General features: G+C 41.8%; 1 protein-coding gene and 1 long non-coding RNA gene across 4 annotated transcripts in view; one reads left to right on the forward strand and one right to left on the reverse strand.

The window, feature by feature from the left end:
• The window catches only part of LOC311596430, a 32,301-nt gene extending 16,095 nt beyond the window's left edge, over positions 1-16,206 (forward strand). The window contains exons 1-4 of one of the 3 annotated variants that reach the window (XR_014778832.1): positions 13,731-13,827; positions 13,909-13,996; positions 14,710-14,792; positions 16,054-16,206. This is a non-coding gene — a long non-coding RNA (uncharacterized lncRNA). Of the gene's footprint in view, positions 1-13,730; positions 13,997-14,709; positions 14,793-16,053 lie in introns of those variants that run through there. The other 2 variants (XR_014778833.1, XR_014778831.1) reach the window with 2 other exon arrangements.
• On the reverse strand, positions 9,930-12,762 carry LOC311596427 (PC-esterase domain-containing protein 1B-like). The gene has a single exon (XM_084779873.1). The coding sequence runs from the start codon at positions 12,728-12,730 to the stop codon at positions 11,522-11,524; it is 1,209 nt and encodes a 402-aa protein (XP_084635999.1). The 5' UTR covers positions 12,731-12,762; the 3' UTR covers positions 9,930-11,521.
• Positions 16,207-16,427: the final 221 nt, after the last annotated feature.

Genomic DNA, 16,427 nt, shown 5'->3' on the forward strand with positions numbered 1-16,427 from the left:
GTGGAGCTTCTCGGTGAACATGGTCTTTGAAGTTATGAAATTAAAAAAAAATTTAGCTAAGAAAAAAAAAGCCTAATGAATATACCCAGGTTCCCGTTTCCCAAAAATTTGTTTAGTTTTATTATTAATTTATATTTTTAAATTCTATTTATTTTTTAAACTCATGTTTTTAGTTCTTACTGTCTTGCCTTTATTTAGTTCTCAAGAGGAAATGCTTTTGATGTCTCTTAGAGAGAGAGAGATAAATAAAAATAAAAGGGACTGCTTATGAAATAGTTAGAAAAAATGAGTTTAGCTACATGGAATTCTACTTCATATACAAAGATTATACAATAATCATTCATAATGCTGTAGCTGTTTAGGGGGATGGAGGGCACTAAATCACTCTTTCTTCCCCTTCCTTTTCTTCCCACCCCACATGCAGTCAGTCAGCAGAGCTTGAGGCTTTAACCTCAATTTCTTGCACATCAAACTTCCATCAATATTATCTTTGCCCCAGTCATGAAAGGAAGTTGGTATTTGGAATGGTCTCTTAATTTGTCTTCCTAATTCTAAGCTTCCTTCTCCACACTTTAAATCCATAGCCAGAATAATCCATTTAAAATGAGATGGTACCATACCATTTGCCCAATATATATATATATATTTTTTTTTTTTTAAACCCAGCTTAAGATAAAAATAACAAAGTGCTTTTTATGGCCTACAAGGATGGACTAAACCTCAAGAGGCCTCTCTGCTAAAGAGCTGCCACATCCCAACTTTATCCTTCACCTCCTTACTACTCACTGAATTTGACAGCAGGCATCCTTGGAACTTCCCCAGGACAATCTGCAAGGCTTGGTCCTGCCCTTTAGTGAGAGAAGGAATTTCTGCCGTATCTTTCACATCCATCGATCTCACTCTATTCCTTTCTTTCCAAAGGCAGACACCATCCATTTCATTGTAACTTTTACCATTCTTATACTTTAGTTTTTTGCCCCTAGTTATATAGAATCCTTTTGTTGACTTGTTCCCGGACCCTAGCCTAGTGCCTCCCATGGTGTTTTGGCAAATTCTTGTTGACTAAATACTGAGGTAGAAATCACAGTCAGTGTCCTATGTAGTTGAAGCAGAAGAATACAATGGGGGGGTGGAGGGAGAAGAGGGCCTCAAAAGTTAGGACTACTGTTCTTTGTTTCTTCACTTCTTAAAAAAAAAAACTCATTTAATGTACTTTTTCATAGAGACTTTTTAAGATTTGTTTATTTTTATTTTGTGTATATGGGTGTTTGCCTGCCTGTGTGTCTGCGCGCCACACATGTGCCGTGTGCCGTCAGAAGACGGTGTCAGAGCCCCCTTGGGACAGGCGTTACAGGAGGGTGTGAGCCACCAGGTGGTTGCAAGAAATCAAACTTGGGTCGTGTGGAAGAGCAGTCAGTGATCCTCATCACTGAGCCATCTCTCCAGCCCCTAACACTATTAGCAAAAAAATTGCATTCCCGAGATTAAAGGAAGAGTTGGATCCCCTTTTAGCCATGGTTGCTCCCCAGGAAGGGGATCTGTACCTCAGGAAAGCCATGGATTGGGTGGTAGCAGAGTCACAGCTCCTAACGAGGTCTGATATATAAGCTTCAGATTAAGAATTTTGCCAATGGCTAAGCATGGGGGAAAATGTCCTTTTGTACATACAATTGTTGCCTTTTCTTTCTCTGAAGCATTGAGAAGTTAAAAATATACACATACTTAAATCCATGGGATTCTATTTACTGAGGCAGGAGTTAAGAACCAGCCAACGGGTAAGCTACTTGTTTGCAATTGTGCTATAGAAACAGAACATGCAATTACGTTATTGTAATAATTTGTCCTAGAGTAAATTATTATATGTCCAAATAAAACTATATTCCAATAGAACCTACAGAATTTTTCAGTAAGGAGGGAGCCTTAGAGACCATTAAGTCAAAAGCTGACAGAAAGGACACTAGCTGAAAAGCATCCCCTGTAGGAAGATAAGATGCTAATTTTTAGAGGCACTCAGCAGTTGGAAAATCAATTTTTCTTAACGTTGAAAATTATTGAGTGGCTAGAAAAGCATCTTACTCTATGAAATATAGTCACTATTTAGTGCCTTTCCATTTTATTTACTATTTAAAGCATACAACAGCTAGTTAACCAACTACTTATAAAATATATTTAATGTTTAGAGGCACTCAGTGTGGTTATAAAATGATTTTAAGGGTATACAAAAATGGTACGTTAACCACATTTCATGAACTATGGTTCCCTCTGGAAAAACAAAAACATTTTCCCTGGCATCCTGCGGCATCTCATCCTCAAGTTTGTAAATGGCCCATACTGCTCCAACCGGCTGCCTCACTGGCTTTTGATGCCAGCCACTTTAGAGCACACACCAGAAAGATCAATATAACCCCTCCATAAGTGATGGAGCACTGTGCACTCAAAGGCTGTTAGACTCTCCGATAAAGAATAGCTTGACAGATGCAGTGAAATTAAGCAGCATGCACAAAACCCCAGCAAAGAGGTGGTGTGGCTGTAATCTTTTCTCCGTTCATGGTGGATTGATGGGTGCACTGTGACATAGGATGCACCGAGATGAGACTTGTCCCCTGCCATGTGTATGCATTAGCGAGTTTATGGCCTATGAAAGTGTGGGAAGAGTGTACCGAGGGTGTTATAAGAATGGAGCCTTTTTCCAAAGGAGTCTGCTATAGAGAATTACGACAAGTTAGACACAAGGAGACTCAATGTCAACTTGAGCGCAGAAGGGTGTTCAAAACAAAAAAGAAAAAACAAATCAACACCCACATATTTATTTCTAGAGATAATGCAGTTTCTGACCATGCTCCTAATACCTATTTTCACCATTGAAGTTCCGTGGCCCTGATTATTGAGGAAAAGGGATGGAAACCTTGCCTTCAGCCTCTGGCTCGCATACTGCAGTTGGATGTGGTTGTGTTGGCTTTGTCCTGTTTTCCTTTCTTCGTCTGCTTCACGTGGCTTTGCAGAGGGCATGCAGCCCAAGACTTTGCTACGTTATGCCAGGGAAAGAGTGCAAGGATAGACTAAAAGAAATGTGGTACAAACCCACCCTTTGATTTAGTGTTTACTTAGTTCAGGGGAAATCTTACTGGGAACTAATGCCATGGAAGAAAAACTAAATTTTAATTGAGTAATTGCTAGAGGCTCACGACATACAAATGTGAATGCTAAGCCCTTCAGAGGAGCTCAGCGGTGGTGGTGGGGTTGTCTGTGATTTTAAGCTTTACTTCCAGGAGACTTACCAGATTGTCAAAATAAAGATGAGAGAATACCCCCTTAGGCTTCTGTCAGGAAGAGCAAAGAGTAACCATTTTGAAATTTGGTAAGATCTTCAAACACTTGCCCTTGAAAACAAAAAACCCAAACCAAACCAAACCAAACAAAAAACAAAAAACAAAAAACAAAACAAAACAAAACAAAACAAAACAAAAACCAACCAAACCAAACCAAACAAAAAACCCTCTTTTACCAGTGCCTAATTTGTTACTGTGTCTTCATAAAAGTCCAACTAACCTAATAAATAGGAAATGATCCTTCCTTAGCTGGAAACACATCGCAAAGCCCTTTTGAAGACCACAGACTAGCACAGTAGTTTTCAACCTTCCTAATGCCGGGACCCTTTAACACAATTCATGTTGTGTCGATTTTTTTTTCCCCAGATAGGGTTTGTCTGTGTAGCCTTGGCTGTCCTAGAACCCACTTTGTAGACCAGGCTGGCCTCGTGCTCACAGAGATCTGCTTTGCCTCTGCCTCTCTAGTACTGGGATAAACGAGCCACCACTGCCCAGCAAGTTCCTCATGTTGTGGTGACCTCAAGCACAAAATTATTTTTATTGTTACTTCTTAATTGTACTTTTGGTAGCGTTAAGAATCATAATGTAAATATCTGATATGTAACCCTCGTGAAAGGGTTGGTCAACCTGCAGAGGGGCCGTGACCCACAGGTTGAGAACAGCTGGTCTAGTAGCATAGGCTTACTTTACACAGAGGGAATCAGAGGACTCTAGACTTCTCCTCCTCCTGCGATACCGTAGCAACTTATCAGTAGCAGTCCATTTATCATAGCTCCTTTACCTAGTATGCTACGTTCCACTTTCACAAAGCTATGTTAAAAGCAAGCAAGGAAACAAACAAAACTACAGTTTGGAAAGACACAGCAAGCATGAGACAGACACAAATATGGTAGGAATGCTAAAAATACCAGTTCAGGAATTTAAAGAATAATGCTTAATATGTTAAAGGCTCTAATTGAAAAAAAAAAAACAACAACAAAACAAAACCAAATACAGAAAACAGGGCTGGAAGAGATGACTCAGTGTGTCAAGTGCCTGCCTCGCAATGGCGAAGGCCCAATCTCATATCCCTGCAACACATACAAAAGAAGCCAGGTGGGAATGGCAGCCCATATGGATTCCTGCAGTGAGGATGTAGAAACAGAATTCCAGGAACGAGCCAGCCTACTGAAAAGAGGATCTCCTGACTCAGCAAGATGCTTAGCCTCAATACCTAAGGTAGAGAGCTACTGCAGGTACCCAGTGCCTACGTCAGGCCTTCACACATAGATGTGCACTCACCCACTCATCTGCTTACGTATGTGAACACCTGAATGCATACACACACACACACACACACACACACACACACACACACTTGCAAAAACATGCACCTTGCAGAATTAATGAATGATGTAAACAGAAGGAAGGACTTCTAAGGCAGAATCTTAAAAAACAAAACAACATAAAGACCCCCAAACACTAAAAAAGTTGAAACATGGTAACAAAAAGCCACCAAGGCCTGGGTTAATTGTGGTAGATTGGATGAGCTGACAAATTCAGAGGCAAGCCTGTCTAAGTTAAGTCCCTTGAACTTGTCAAGGCAGAAGGAAAAACTGACACCTTAAGCTCTCATTGAGCTAGGAGTGTGCTACAGACACCCAGACCACCCTCCACACATCATGTCTCCTGAAATAATAATAACTTCTTAAAATAGACAAAACAATGGGAACATTATATAGATGTGCTTTATAGTATATATAATATATTATTTATAACTATAGTATATAAATATAAACTAATAAGTATATTATTTATTAAATATAGCATATATTTGTTATATTATTATATAATATATTATTTTATAACATATATTATTATATGTTATATATAATATATTTTTATGTATAAAGTCAAAGAGAAACAATAACAAAACATCTAGGCACAAGCTTAATAAGAACACATGAAAGAAGGAGAAATTAGAAATAAATTGAGAGTTTACCAAATTAATATTACATACTATAGTACAGGTCTACGAATCTCAGAAAACAGTAAGTGGAATAAAATAATCAATTCTATATACAGCAATATTATATTTAACTTTCAATAAGTCAGAGATGAAGAGAGAAATACATTAGGGCAGAAGAAGGAAAATATGCTAACTTACAGAGAAGAAAAGGGAAGAAACACACCAGACTTCTCAGAAATCATGAATCAAGTAATCGAGAATGAAATAAAACAATTAAATTGTTGATAGAGGAAAAATATCCTACTTTTAAAAATCCATTTAATGTACCTTTTAGTATGAAAGAGAAAAAAATTATTCCAACGAAGAATTTGGAGATTTTTGTTGCTAGTAAAACATGCTTGCCAAAGATTTTAAAGAGGCTCTCTGTATGTAGTAAAAAAAGACAGAGAAGGGATACATGAAGGTAAAGGTTTTATTTTTATTCCTACCGGAATACCTAACAATTTGTTTAAAACAGTAAGAACAATCACGTTTTGTTTGATGGGATAACCCTGAACCAATGGTGAAGTGATATGGTGTCATCTGAGAAGGCTTGTGTTAGATTTAAGTGTGTGCTGAAACTTCAGTGGAACGATCAAACAGCAAGCGAGTAAACAAATAACGATGATTTGTGTGTTGAAATAGAGAAAAAGTAAAATTACAAAGTGCTCAATTAGAAAACACAGGAAAGGCTGGTAAGACGGCTCAGAGGAGAAAGGCACTTGCAGGCAAGGCCAACAAGCCAAGTTCTATCCCTGGGCCCTACACAGGAGAAGAGAAGAACAGACTTTCACACTTTGTTCCCTGTGGCACACACCCCCTCTTACACACACACACACACACACACACACACACACACACACACACACACATCAACATAATAAAAATAACTAAAACTACAAGAGGCAGAGAAGAGTGGAAGGGAAAAAAAAAGACAAACTAACAAAGGCAGCAATTAAGTAGACACTAAAATCAATAATCACCCAAATATAATGGTACAAATATACTACCTAAAACACATTGCCAGAATGAATCATGAGATGAGCTCTATATTGTACAAGAAACCTACTCTGAGTTTAAAGACACAGAGATTAAATGGAAAGAGATAAAGGGAGATCAAAAGAAAGCTAAAGTCGCCCTATAAATTTCCACCAGAGCAAACGTCAAAACAGTCTACGATACCAGACAAACAGAGGAGCATTACCTAATGGCAGGGGAACCAATTGCTTAAGGAGACACCCCTAGTGTGTTCTGAACCTAAAACCCAAGCACTGAGATATAGGAGGCAAAACATGGGAGTGCTCCAAAGAGAAACATCTCCCATTTGGGCTTCAACACTCTCTATAAGTGACAGTCATGCCTAGGTGGCAGAAAAATTGGGAAGAAGAAAAAGCAGGACCAAATCAGCTGGCTATAAATGACATTGCTCTCTAATCAGAGCAGAACTGCGACTTCCCCAGCTCATGCGGAATATTTACCAAGAGAGTCCGCACTCTGCTGCTGTAAGATGAACAGACCCGTGAAGTGTTTGCTGTTAGTACTCAGTGAAATCAAACCAGAAACCAGTTCAGAGAGAGATGAGAAATCCCCCAAATCCTAAGAGCTTAAATGCCACGTTTGTAAACCACGCACATGTACTATTTGCACATGTAAATAAAAAAGGAATGCTAGGTCAAAATGAACATGCAGCTCAGCAATATGTGTGTGATGCAACAAACGCAGTCTCTTCAGAGAAATGTACAGTACTGGATACATAGATTTGGAAAGAATAAAGATCTGAACTTAGTACACCAAACATTCACCTGGTAAGTAAGAAGTAAGTAACTAAATCTAGTGGAGAAAAGAAACAACAAAAAAGTAGTAAAATGGACTTGGAAACAGGAACTCAGCAAGAAAAAAAAAATCAACCAAACCAAAAATTGGTTCGTCGAATCAGCTAGGTAGCCAGATTGCCTAAGGAAAAAAAAATGAGATTATCAATGAAAGGACGTTGCTATGACCCTCTGGACATCACACAGATACTTTAGCAATTTTTTTTTTTAGCAACTCTACCCATTTATTTGATAACTAAGATGGAACCTACCAATTCTTTGAAAGGCAGGAGTCTGCGGAACTCACAGAGTTTGTCCGTAATTTAAAACTGTCTCAAACACTGGATGTGTAGATCAGTGATAGAACATATGTTTAATATCCAAGAAGCCTCATTTCAATCCCCAAAAGCAAAATAAAAACAAAAATGAAAGAAAAACAACAACAAAACTAATCAAACACAAACTTGTAAGGCACATGCTATCAAGGCCTGATGGTTCATTGAAGAATTCTGTTAAACATTTAAGCAGTGACCTGTATTATTACATCTCCATCATTTCCCACAGAAGACAGAAGCAAAAAGAATGTTTGTGTCTTTAATCCCAGCAACTCGGGAGACAGAGGCAAGGCAATTGCTGTGAGTTCAAGGCCAGCCTGGTGTACAGCCAAGGCTAGACAGAAAGACCCTGTCTCAAAAAAAAAAAAAAAAAAAAAAAAGTTCGCTAACTCATTCTATGAAGTCAACATCCCTCTAAGACAGAAACACACAAGGATTTACAAGAACTACACAGACCCATAGCTCTCAAAAAAAATGGAGGCAAGAAGTCAAATCCAATAATGTCTAAAAGTAATTATGTACTATGACTAATCATGACTTATTGCACGTTTACAAAGCAGATTAACATTGAAAAATTAATCAGTGTAATCTATCATGCCAACAAGCTACAAACAAATGAACATGGTTTCAGATTAGGAAAGCATTTTACAAAATTTAACACCTACTCACAATAAAGACTCTAAGAAAATCAGAAACAGTGGAACTTCCTCAACCTGAAAATAAAATAAAAATATCTCCAAACCCTATAGCTAGCATCTTTCTCAGATGAAGAGGCCTTTGAATTCTCTCATTATACCCTTTCGACACCATAGTGGATGTTCCGGCCACTTCGATTAAGAAGAGAAAAACCAGGTATACAGACATGAGATGACGTAAACTCTCCCAATTCATAACCAATGGAATAGCAAGTAAAAAATCCAAATGAATCAATCAAAAATATTTTGGAACTAGTAAGCGGTTGGAGCAAAGCGAGAGGATAGTAATGCCCTTTGCTTTTTGTTGTTGTTGTTGTTGTTTATTGGTGTGTGCAGGGGAGCAGAGGAGGCCTGTCTCAGGCCTGTCCCAGCCAGGGTGCAGAAGACAGAATGATGCTGACTTTCTGAAATTGGTTTTCTCCTTTCACCCCCGTGGCTTCTAGAGATCAAATTCAGGGCTGAGGCTTAGCCTAAGAAGCCCTTTGTACCTCCCGAGCCGCTTCACTGGCTCCCTTGCTTTCCTGTACACCAGCACTCAACAAGTAGAGCTTGGATTTCTAAGTAAATGTGGTGCCATTTACAAGAGTATATAGCCCAGCAGGAAATGCTCAGGGACAAATTTAACAAATTATCTTTAAGACCCATATGAGGAAACATTCCCTCCTAAATCAAAGAACTAAATTGATAAAGATCTATGTTCCTGAGGAAAAAACATTCAATATTGCCAATATATTCTACATTGATCTCTAGATTCAACGTAGTTCACCACACATTGCAGCAAGTGCTAAGCCAAGTCGTGACCCCACCCCCCCACCGCCACCCATAAGCCACAGAACAACTCAAAACATCAAATGTTGCTACTCAGGCACTTTCCACTTTTCTCCCCCACTAGCTTGGAAATAAAATTACCAAGCAGTCTATATTGGCTAGCTAGCAAATTCCAGGATCTGCCTATCTCTGCCTCCCCACTGTCAGGGTTACGAGTGTGTACCATTACTTGTGGCTGACCCTCCTTCCTTCCTTTCTTCCTTCCTTCCTTCTTTTTAATATGGGTCTTGGGATTAAACCCAGGCCTTTAGGCATTTTACAGACTTAGCTATCAATACAATCCTCAAGACTCACTCTTAACATTTTATATAGAGAAGTGAAAGACCCAGAGTAGCCATCACAATATGGAAGAGCTATGTAAACCGCAGCTTGATGGCACTCGCCTTCTAAAATTAGAATACAATCACAGGCATCAAGACAGTGTGTGATCCGTGTGAAAGTACAGAGAAAGAGGTCAGTGGAACAGAAAGGGAAGTCCAGAGCCAGTAGCTACAAATACAATGTGTCTTTGGTAAAAGAGCAAGGTCATACAATGGAGAAACTGATGTTTCCTGTAAATGGTGCTAAAGTGGACACACATGTATACAAGTATTTTACAGCCCTTGAAAGAAGTCTCCCAACACCCATAACAGCAAACGCTTGAATGGGCACACAGCAACAGGAGCTCTGGCTCATTGTTAACTGGAATGAGAAATGGCGTGGTAACCTTAGTAGACAGTTGGGCAAGGTTTCTGTTGTTTGTTTTCGCAGTGTTGGGGACTGAAATTCTGGTCTCGTGCATCCCAGGCATGCACCCCATGGCTAAGCTATGCTCTCAGCCAAGCATTCACTTACACAGCTTAACACAGCCATCACGCCACAATTCAGCAGGACTCACTCAAAGGAACCGAAGCTTTACGTCCGTCTGCACAAAAACCCACACGCTGCCACAGATGTATTTATAACGATTTTATTAATAACCGTCCCAAGTGGGAAGCAAACAAGATTTTCTTCAGCAAGTGAAATGGCAAAACAAACAGTGGAGCATCAAGATAATGTTATTTTATGCAGTGCTAAAAACAAATGAGTATTCCATGAAAAGAAATGGAGGAAATACACGTTCACATTACTATGTGAGGTAAGCCAATCATAAAGGTTACATACTCTATGAAGCTATGTAACATTCTATGTACATAATTATGCAAACAGTTATGGATCCTTGGTTTCCAGGGATTTGGAGGAAGGAGTGAGAAAAAGATGGAGTGAAGTGAGTTTTGTTTTTGTTTTTTACAACAGTGGTTATCACGGCAGACACATGAAATATTTGCCAAATCCTAAAAGACAGACAACTCCAACTGTCCATGCCGAAGTAGACAAAGTTGCATTGATAATGACTTACCAACATGAATTCATCAACTGCAACAAATGGCCACGCGGTAGGTGATGCTGATAACAGAGGAGCCCTAGGCTCCGCCTGTGTGGATTCCCAGTCTGCACAAACCTCTCTACATTTCCCGTGCCGTTTTCCTGAAAACCCAAAGCTGTTCCAGAACACCTCCTGTGGGCTCATGCAAGGAACCCTAATTAAACTTAGTGAGTTACAAAAAACAAAGCAATCAAACAAACATGACAAATGATGGTAAACAGGGGCAGTGGGAGTTCTGCAAACAACCCTAGTTAAACTTAGTGGATTACAAAACCGGAACTAAACAAACAAAAAAGAAAACAGATAACTACAGGGAGGAGCCCTAGGCTCTGCCTAGGTAGATCCAGAGTCTACCTACAGAAACCTCTCCGTGCTTTCCATGCAATTTTTACTGAGAACTCAAAATTGTTCTAGAACACCTCCTCCAGGCTCATGCAAGCAACCGTAATTAAACTTAGTGGGTTACAAAACAACAACAAAAGCAAAGCAAACCAAACAACAACAAAATAATGTAAAACAAATAAACAAAAGACACTAAGGTAGATGTGAGACCCTTTGGGAAACAGTAGTGCAATCGGTGGTGGAGGAGAGCGGGTAATGGGGGACAAAGGAAACCAAAACATAAGCATATGAAAAACAAAATTATAAAAGCAACGATATTAGGAGGTTATAGTATTTTAGCAAACAGATCTCTAGTGATTACACTTTTTAAAGGGCAGTGCTATTTTTAAACTGGCGACGACAGCTACACAATCTCCAATACGACTTACATGAGTATTTGGAGATCCAGTTCAGGTAACACATGCAGCAACCAACAGTCAATACGAAGTGAATAAAGTTTTGAATCAACCCCTTTACTTTTGCTTGAGGAAAAATGTCAACAGTGATTACTGCCTTAAGGTCTGATTAATTTCTAGGCCTCTCTCTAATACATGGGGACGGGGGACCGGCTTCTTCATGGGGGATTATTTGCAAACAAATGCCAACAGGTATAAGTGCATGGTGAGGAATTCCTGATCTGGGCTTCCTCCTCAAGAAAGGACCAAGAAAACGAAATTGCCTTCAAATAAGGTTGCTGAAGGCCATGCCACAGAGTCAGGCGGCTTTAAGGCCCCTTGCTTCTGCATGCACCTAGGTGCGCCGATGACTGTGGCTTCTATGGGATCTGTGGGAATCCCTGTGGTGCCTGTGAGGGTAAGGAGAAGCCTCCCTGCTTTCTTCGTGAGTAAAGACTCTGCGGATGGGGCCTGGCCTACGCTCAGGATCAGCCGAACGGGTATCCCTGAAATATCCGTGCCTGTGCCTCGGGGAATCTCGGTGGGGTGTTTGCTGCCTGGAGGATGGAGCGAAGGCCACAGGGTCCTCTCTGCGGCTGTGCAGGCTTCGAGAATGGGAATAAGACCTCCGAGGGCTGTGGCGGTGATGGTACCTGGGATAGGAAGAATGCCTGGACACAGAGGCTCCACGCCGCTCGCTTGGGTGGTGGTGGTCTCGAGGCTCTCTTCTGTCTGCCTGGTCTGGCTGTCTTTCGGCAGGAACATCCCTGATCCACCTGCCCACGGGCTGGTACGCCGGGAGGATCACGCCCCAGGCGTCTGCCACGTGTGCCAGCAGCAGCTGCGAGAGGTAACGGTGTGCACGCTCATCCCAGTGGACTCCATCGCTCAGCCGATGCTGCCCGGCATGGCGGAAGTGGAAGTGGAGATCCAGCACGTCGAAGCCGTACCTCACCGCCGCTGATGAGCTGTAGAAGTTAGCCACCATCACATCTTCGCGCAGGCGCGAAGGGCAGGTTGGGGCACCGGGCTGGATGAAACCCCCGGATACGACGTGGGACACGGGCATGGTGGTATTCCACACCAGGAGGCAGGAGGCCGGCAGCACCTGAGCTAGGCGTTGAAACAGTCTGTCCAGGTCTTCTCGGTAGCTCCTGAGGAAATTGCTTCCGTACCTGGAAAGGTCCCAGAGGCACGAGTTCAAGATCACCAAGTCGGGGGCGTACTCACCCCAGCGCAGCTGCTGCAGGATGTCCTCGACGTAGGGCGAGTAGGCTCGGGTGAGGAAGTAGAAGCGCACCAAGTGGTGGCCCGAGCAGAACTGGCGCACCTCGCGGTAGTGGGCACCATTATGCATGCGCCCCCATCGGCCGCCCTCCAGCAACACGTCGCGCTCGAAGCTCAGCTCGCCCTTGCTCTTCAGCTGACTGGAAGACAGCAGGCAGTCCCTCTGGAGCAGGAGGACCAGGTCCTTGTACACGGCGCGCTGAACGGAGTCTCCCATGACGACGACAAACTTGTTATGCAACAGCTGCTGCACTTCGAGCGCGCGGAGGTGGGGCATGATGGCTTCCCTTCTGTGAGATCTTGAGGAAGTGGGGGTGGGGGGGAGAAACCGCAGGGGAAGCCGGGGGTGCGGGGGTGGGGGGTGGGGGGGGAAGAACCTCGCCGAAAAGAGCTGGGTGTTGCCTTGTGGGCCGTGGGGCGGACGACTGAGAGCTCCCGTGGTCGAAAGCTGCCTCATCCGGTTTGCCACAGCCCACGGCGTGACCTCTGAACCCTGGGAAAAAAAAAAAAAAAAAGGATTGCGTGAGTCCAGGCTCCACCTGGCGGAAGAGACGTGCAGCACTCTCAGCGGGAAGCGGTGGCTCCCAAGCTTTGGCTGGAGCAGGCGGGTGTCCTGCTCCTGGCTCGCTAAAGCCCCGCTTTGGCCAGGGTCTCTGGTCAGGCCTCCACCGTCTTCTTTTCCACCAGAATTTCACTTAATGTCCACCGCTCCCTTGGTGCGTGTTCTTGTTGTTTTCTTCACCGCAGTCCTCAGTCTAGTGGAAGATTTCTTCATCATGATTCCATTGGGAGGTGGGGTGGAGAACGCCGTTCTGAAGGGTTAGAACCCGGCCCGGTGCTCGTCCGTGTACTGTCCAGATGTCATTCCAAGCGTTGATTGGCAGAACACACGGCGTGTTGTAAGAAACAATACAGAGGGTCCCCGTAGGAATCTTTTACCAGCTTTCCCGTAAACATGAAATCTTTAAGGATTCTGGTATCTTTTTTTTTTAATTTTTTTTTTTTTTTACCGAGGCTGGATATTAATTCCTCGTTGCACGTTACTTGGTGCGCCTATCAGCTTCTTGTTTCCGTCACCGTCCCATTCCCTAATGCCTTGTAACCACTTAATCTAATCTCCACTTACACAATTGGCCGTTTCAGGAATTCTGTGTAAGTGGACTTGTACAGAGAGTGTGACCTTGGGGAATTGTTCCCACGCCCACCCCGCCCATTGCTCTCTGGATTTGTCAACTTTGCAAAGTATGCCTAGCTCCTTTTTCCCGTGGATGGGAATGCTTCTACTTTGTTCCTTTTCTTATTGCTCCTTGAAGCCATCCACCGAAAGGACAGCTCGGGACGACAGTGTTTGGTCGTTACAAATGGCACTGCCGAGTACGTGTACCTCTTTTGCAAAGCTCTGCATTAAAAAGAAAAATAGAAATAAGCCTAATACTGCCATTGTGGTGTTGTCAGGTGGTTGTACAGCTAATGTTTTGAGAGTGTGCTTGATTCTCTGGCGTGACTCATGCTGGCAGTCCCAACACTCGGGAGGAAGACGATGGTGAGTTTGGGGCCAGCCTGGGCTGTTTAGCAGTGTCAAAAGAGAAATGAAAACAGAAATCTCAAATTGTTTTCTGGAGTGACAGGTCCCATTCTTATTGGCCGGACAACAGTTTTAATTTCTTAATGGCCTGTCATTTGCATAGCCTGAGAGAGAGAGAGAGAGAGAGAGATTGTTTTCCTCTGGGTGCCTTCATGGATGCTGTTAAGCTCTATGGAATTTTCTTTAAAATTCCTCTGTCACTGGGCTATCATAGGCCCTTTAACATGTGTTTGGGAAACCCAGTGGGATAATGTTTCATTTGGGAGCCAAGAGAAACGAGAGATTTCAGACACATACCTGGGTAGGTACTTGGAGAATCCTTAGGTTTGGTTTTGAAGTCAAGTTCTGAAACCACCATTTTTTTTTCAGTGTTCAAGAAGGATGGAAGTAAAAGAAAAAGGTTTGATCTTTCCAGGCTGTTTCTCCCAGTATGAATGTTCTCTGTGGGTTCTGCATAGTGCACACGTTGCTTTTGGCAGCCGAAGCCTCTGAGGACTTCATGGGTTTCCTCACTTTCTTTGGGTGTTTTTGACCCATACTTACCATTCGCTGTCTTTTCCAATGATCCAGTTGTACTTTCTCTTCTAGTATTTTCTCAAACTCTTGCCAAAATCTCTTTAGTTTCTCAGCACTCTAGTTTTTCTTTAAAAAAATTTTTTTTATGATTTCAGTGCAACCCAGAACATTGAAGAACTGTGTGTGCCTCCCATTTATAAGTGGCTCAGCTTGCTTATATTTTTTACTACACAGACAGGTATGTTGCACATTTAATCTCACTTTGCTAAAATAGTTTCTCTAAGGTGGTGGTAGTTTAGGAAGCAGGGAAATAAACAATTTATAAGGTAGTTTTCACATTATGGTAATGAATAACTGTGAAGTTGAGTAGAAATTTAAAGAAGTAACCTTTTGACATTATTTGCGTATAATACGGAAAACTACTTTTTATTCTAATAATCTTTTAAAATGACCCTCCAGACATCTCTTTGTACTATGGCTAAGCACACCCATTTCAAAAACAAGAATGAAAATTAAGTCCATGTTATTTGTGTTGGTGTATAGTTTGGATGTGTACTCCAAGTGGTTTTCTTCCTCTTACCTTCAAAGAGTCTGCTATAGTAATTCCTACTTATTATTTTTTCAAAAACAAACAAACAAACAAAAAACCAGGTTTGGACGTGTGTTAATATCAACGTATTTTGATTCCCATGCCATGAAGCGTAAATTTCAAATTGAATATCAACATTTGTTTTTTTCTCTCTAAATGAAGTCAATGGCATATCCAGTTGGTGAGATAAACCTTTCTTGAAATGGACAGGAAATATAGATTAATAAACTTGTCCCCGATACTGAAATAAATAACCTAGGATCATAAAAACAGAGGCAAAACAAGCTATTAAAAGTTTTGGCCGGGGAAATATATATATCTATCCACACCATGGATAGTTCTAAGCCAAGAATGTTAGATTTTAGCAGAGTCAGATTTTAAACTTTACTGTCATAGTTTGACTGCTAAGCTCTTCTGAGTTTAGAAAGCCACTCTGGTTGTAGGAGTTAACTCTTGTTAACCATATAGATGGTAAGAAATGTATAAAAGAAAAAGAGGGCCTGGGTGTGCTGGTGCACACCTTTAATCCCAGCAGAGGCAGAGGCAGGTGGATCACTGTGAGTTCGAGGCCAGCCTGGTCTACGGAGTGAGTCCAGGACAGCAAGGCTACACAGAGAAACCCTATCTCGAAAAAAACAAAACAAAACAAAACAAAAACCAAACCAAACCAAACCAAACAAAACAAAAACAAAACAAAACAAAAAAAAAAAGGAAAAGAAAGAAAGAAAGATAAGAAAAAGACTTTTAAGAAGGCACGAGGGGGAAATGGAGAGGCCTTTGCTGGCTGTCCTTCTTCCCCTCTTGCCAACAGTTTCCATACCCTGCCTTAGTTTTGTTTACAGCCCTTTACTGACACATCACTGTTTTGTTACTATTTTATTGCATTATCGTTTTTTTTTTATTCCATCAGATTTAAACCCTATGTGAAAATGACGTGTTTCCATTTGCTCACATCTCCTCAGCATCCTAAATAAGACTGACTACGTAGCTGATACATCAATAAATGCTTGTGTGATGAAACAATAACCCATGGAAATTTGTTATTGGCTGAGATCATTAAAGACTGCCCTAAACATCCCTCAAATGCCTGTGTTGCCTGTGTACTACCTCTGTTATAGAATCATGCAGTCTGTGTTCTGTACGCATTCACATGTCATAGTGGTGGGTAGCTGCGTCCCCTGAGAGTCTGTCTGTCCTCAGGAAGCATCAGCTAAGCATGCCTGTACTCCTAGATACTGCCGAGATACTCTCTGAAGGAAGGAAAGGAGGAAGGAAAGGAGGAAG

The sequence above is a fragment of the Acomys minous genome (genome assembly GCF_964271855.1).
Source record: "Acomys minous genome assembly, chromosome: 4".
Classification (NCBI taxonomy): domain Eukaryota; kingdom Metazoa; phylum Chordata; class Mammalia; order Rodentia; family Muridae; genus Acomys; species Acomys minous.

Excerpts from the sequence above, each read along its gene's own strand:
- LOC311596427 (XM_084779873.1), bottom strand. The coding sequence starts at position 12,730 with ATGCCCCACCTCCGCGCGCTCGAAGTGCAGCAGCTGTTGCATAACAAG.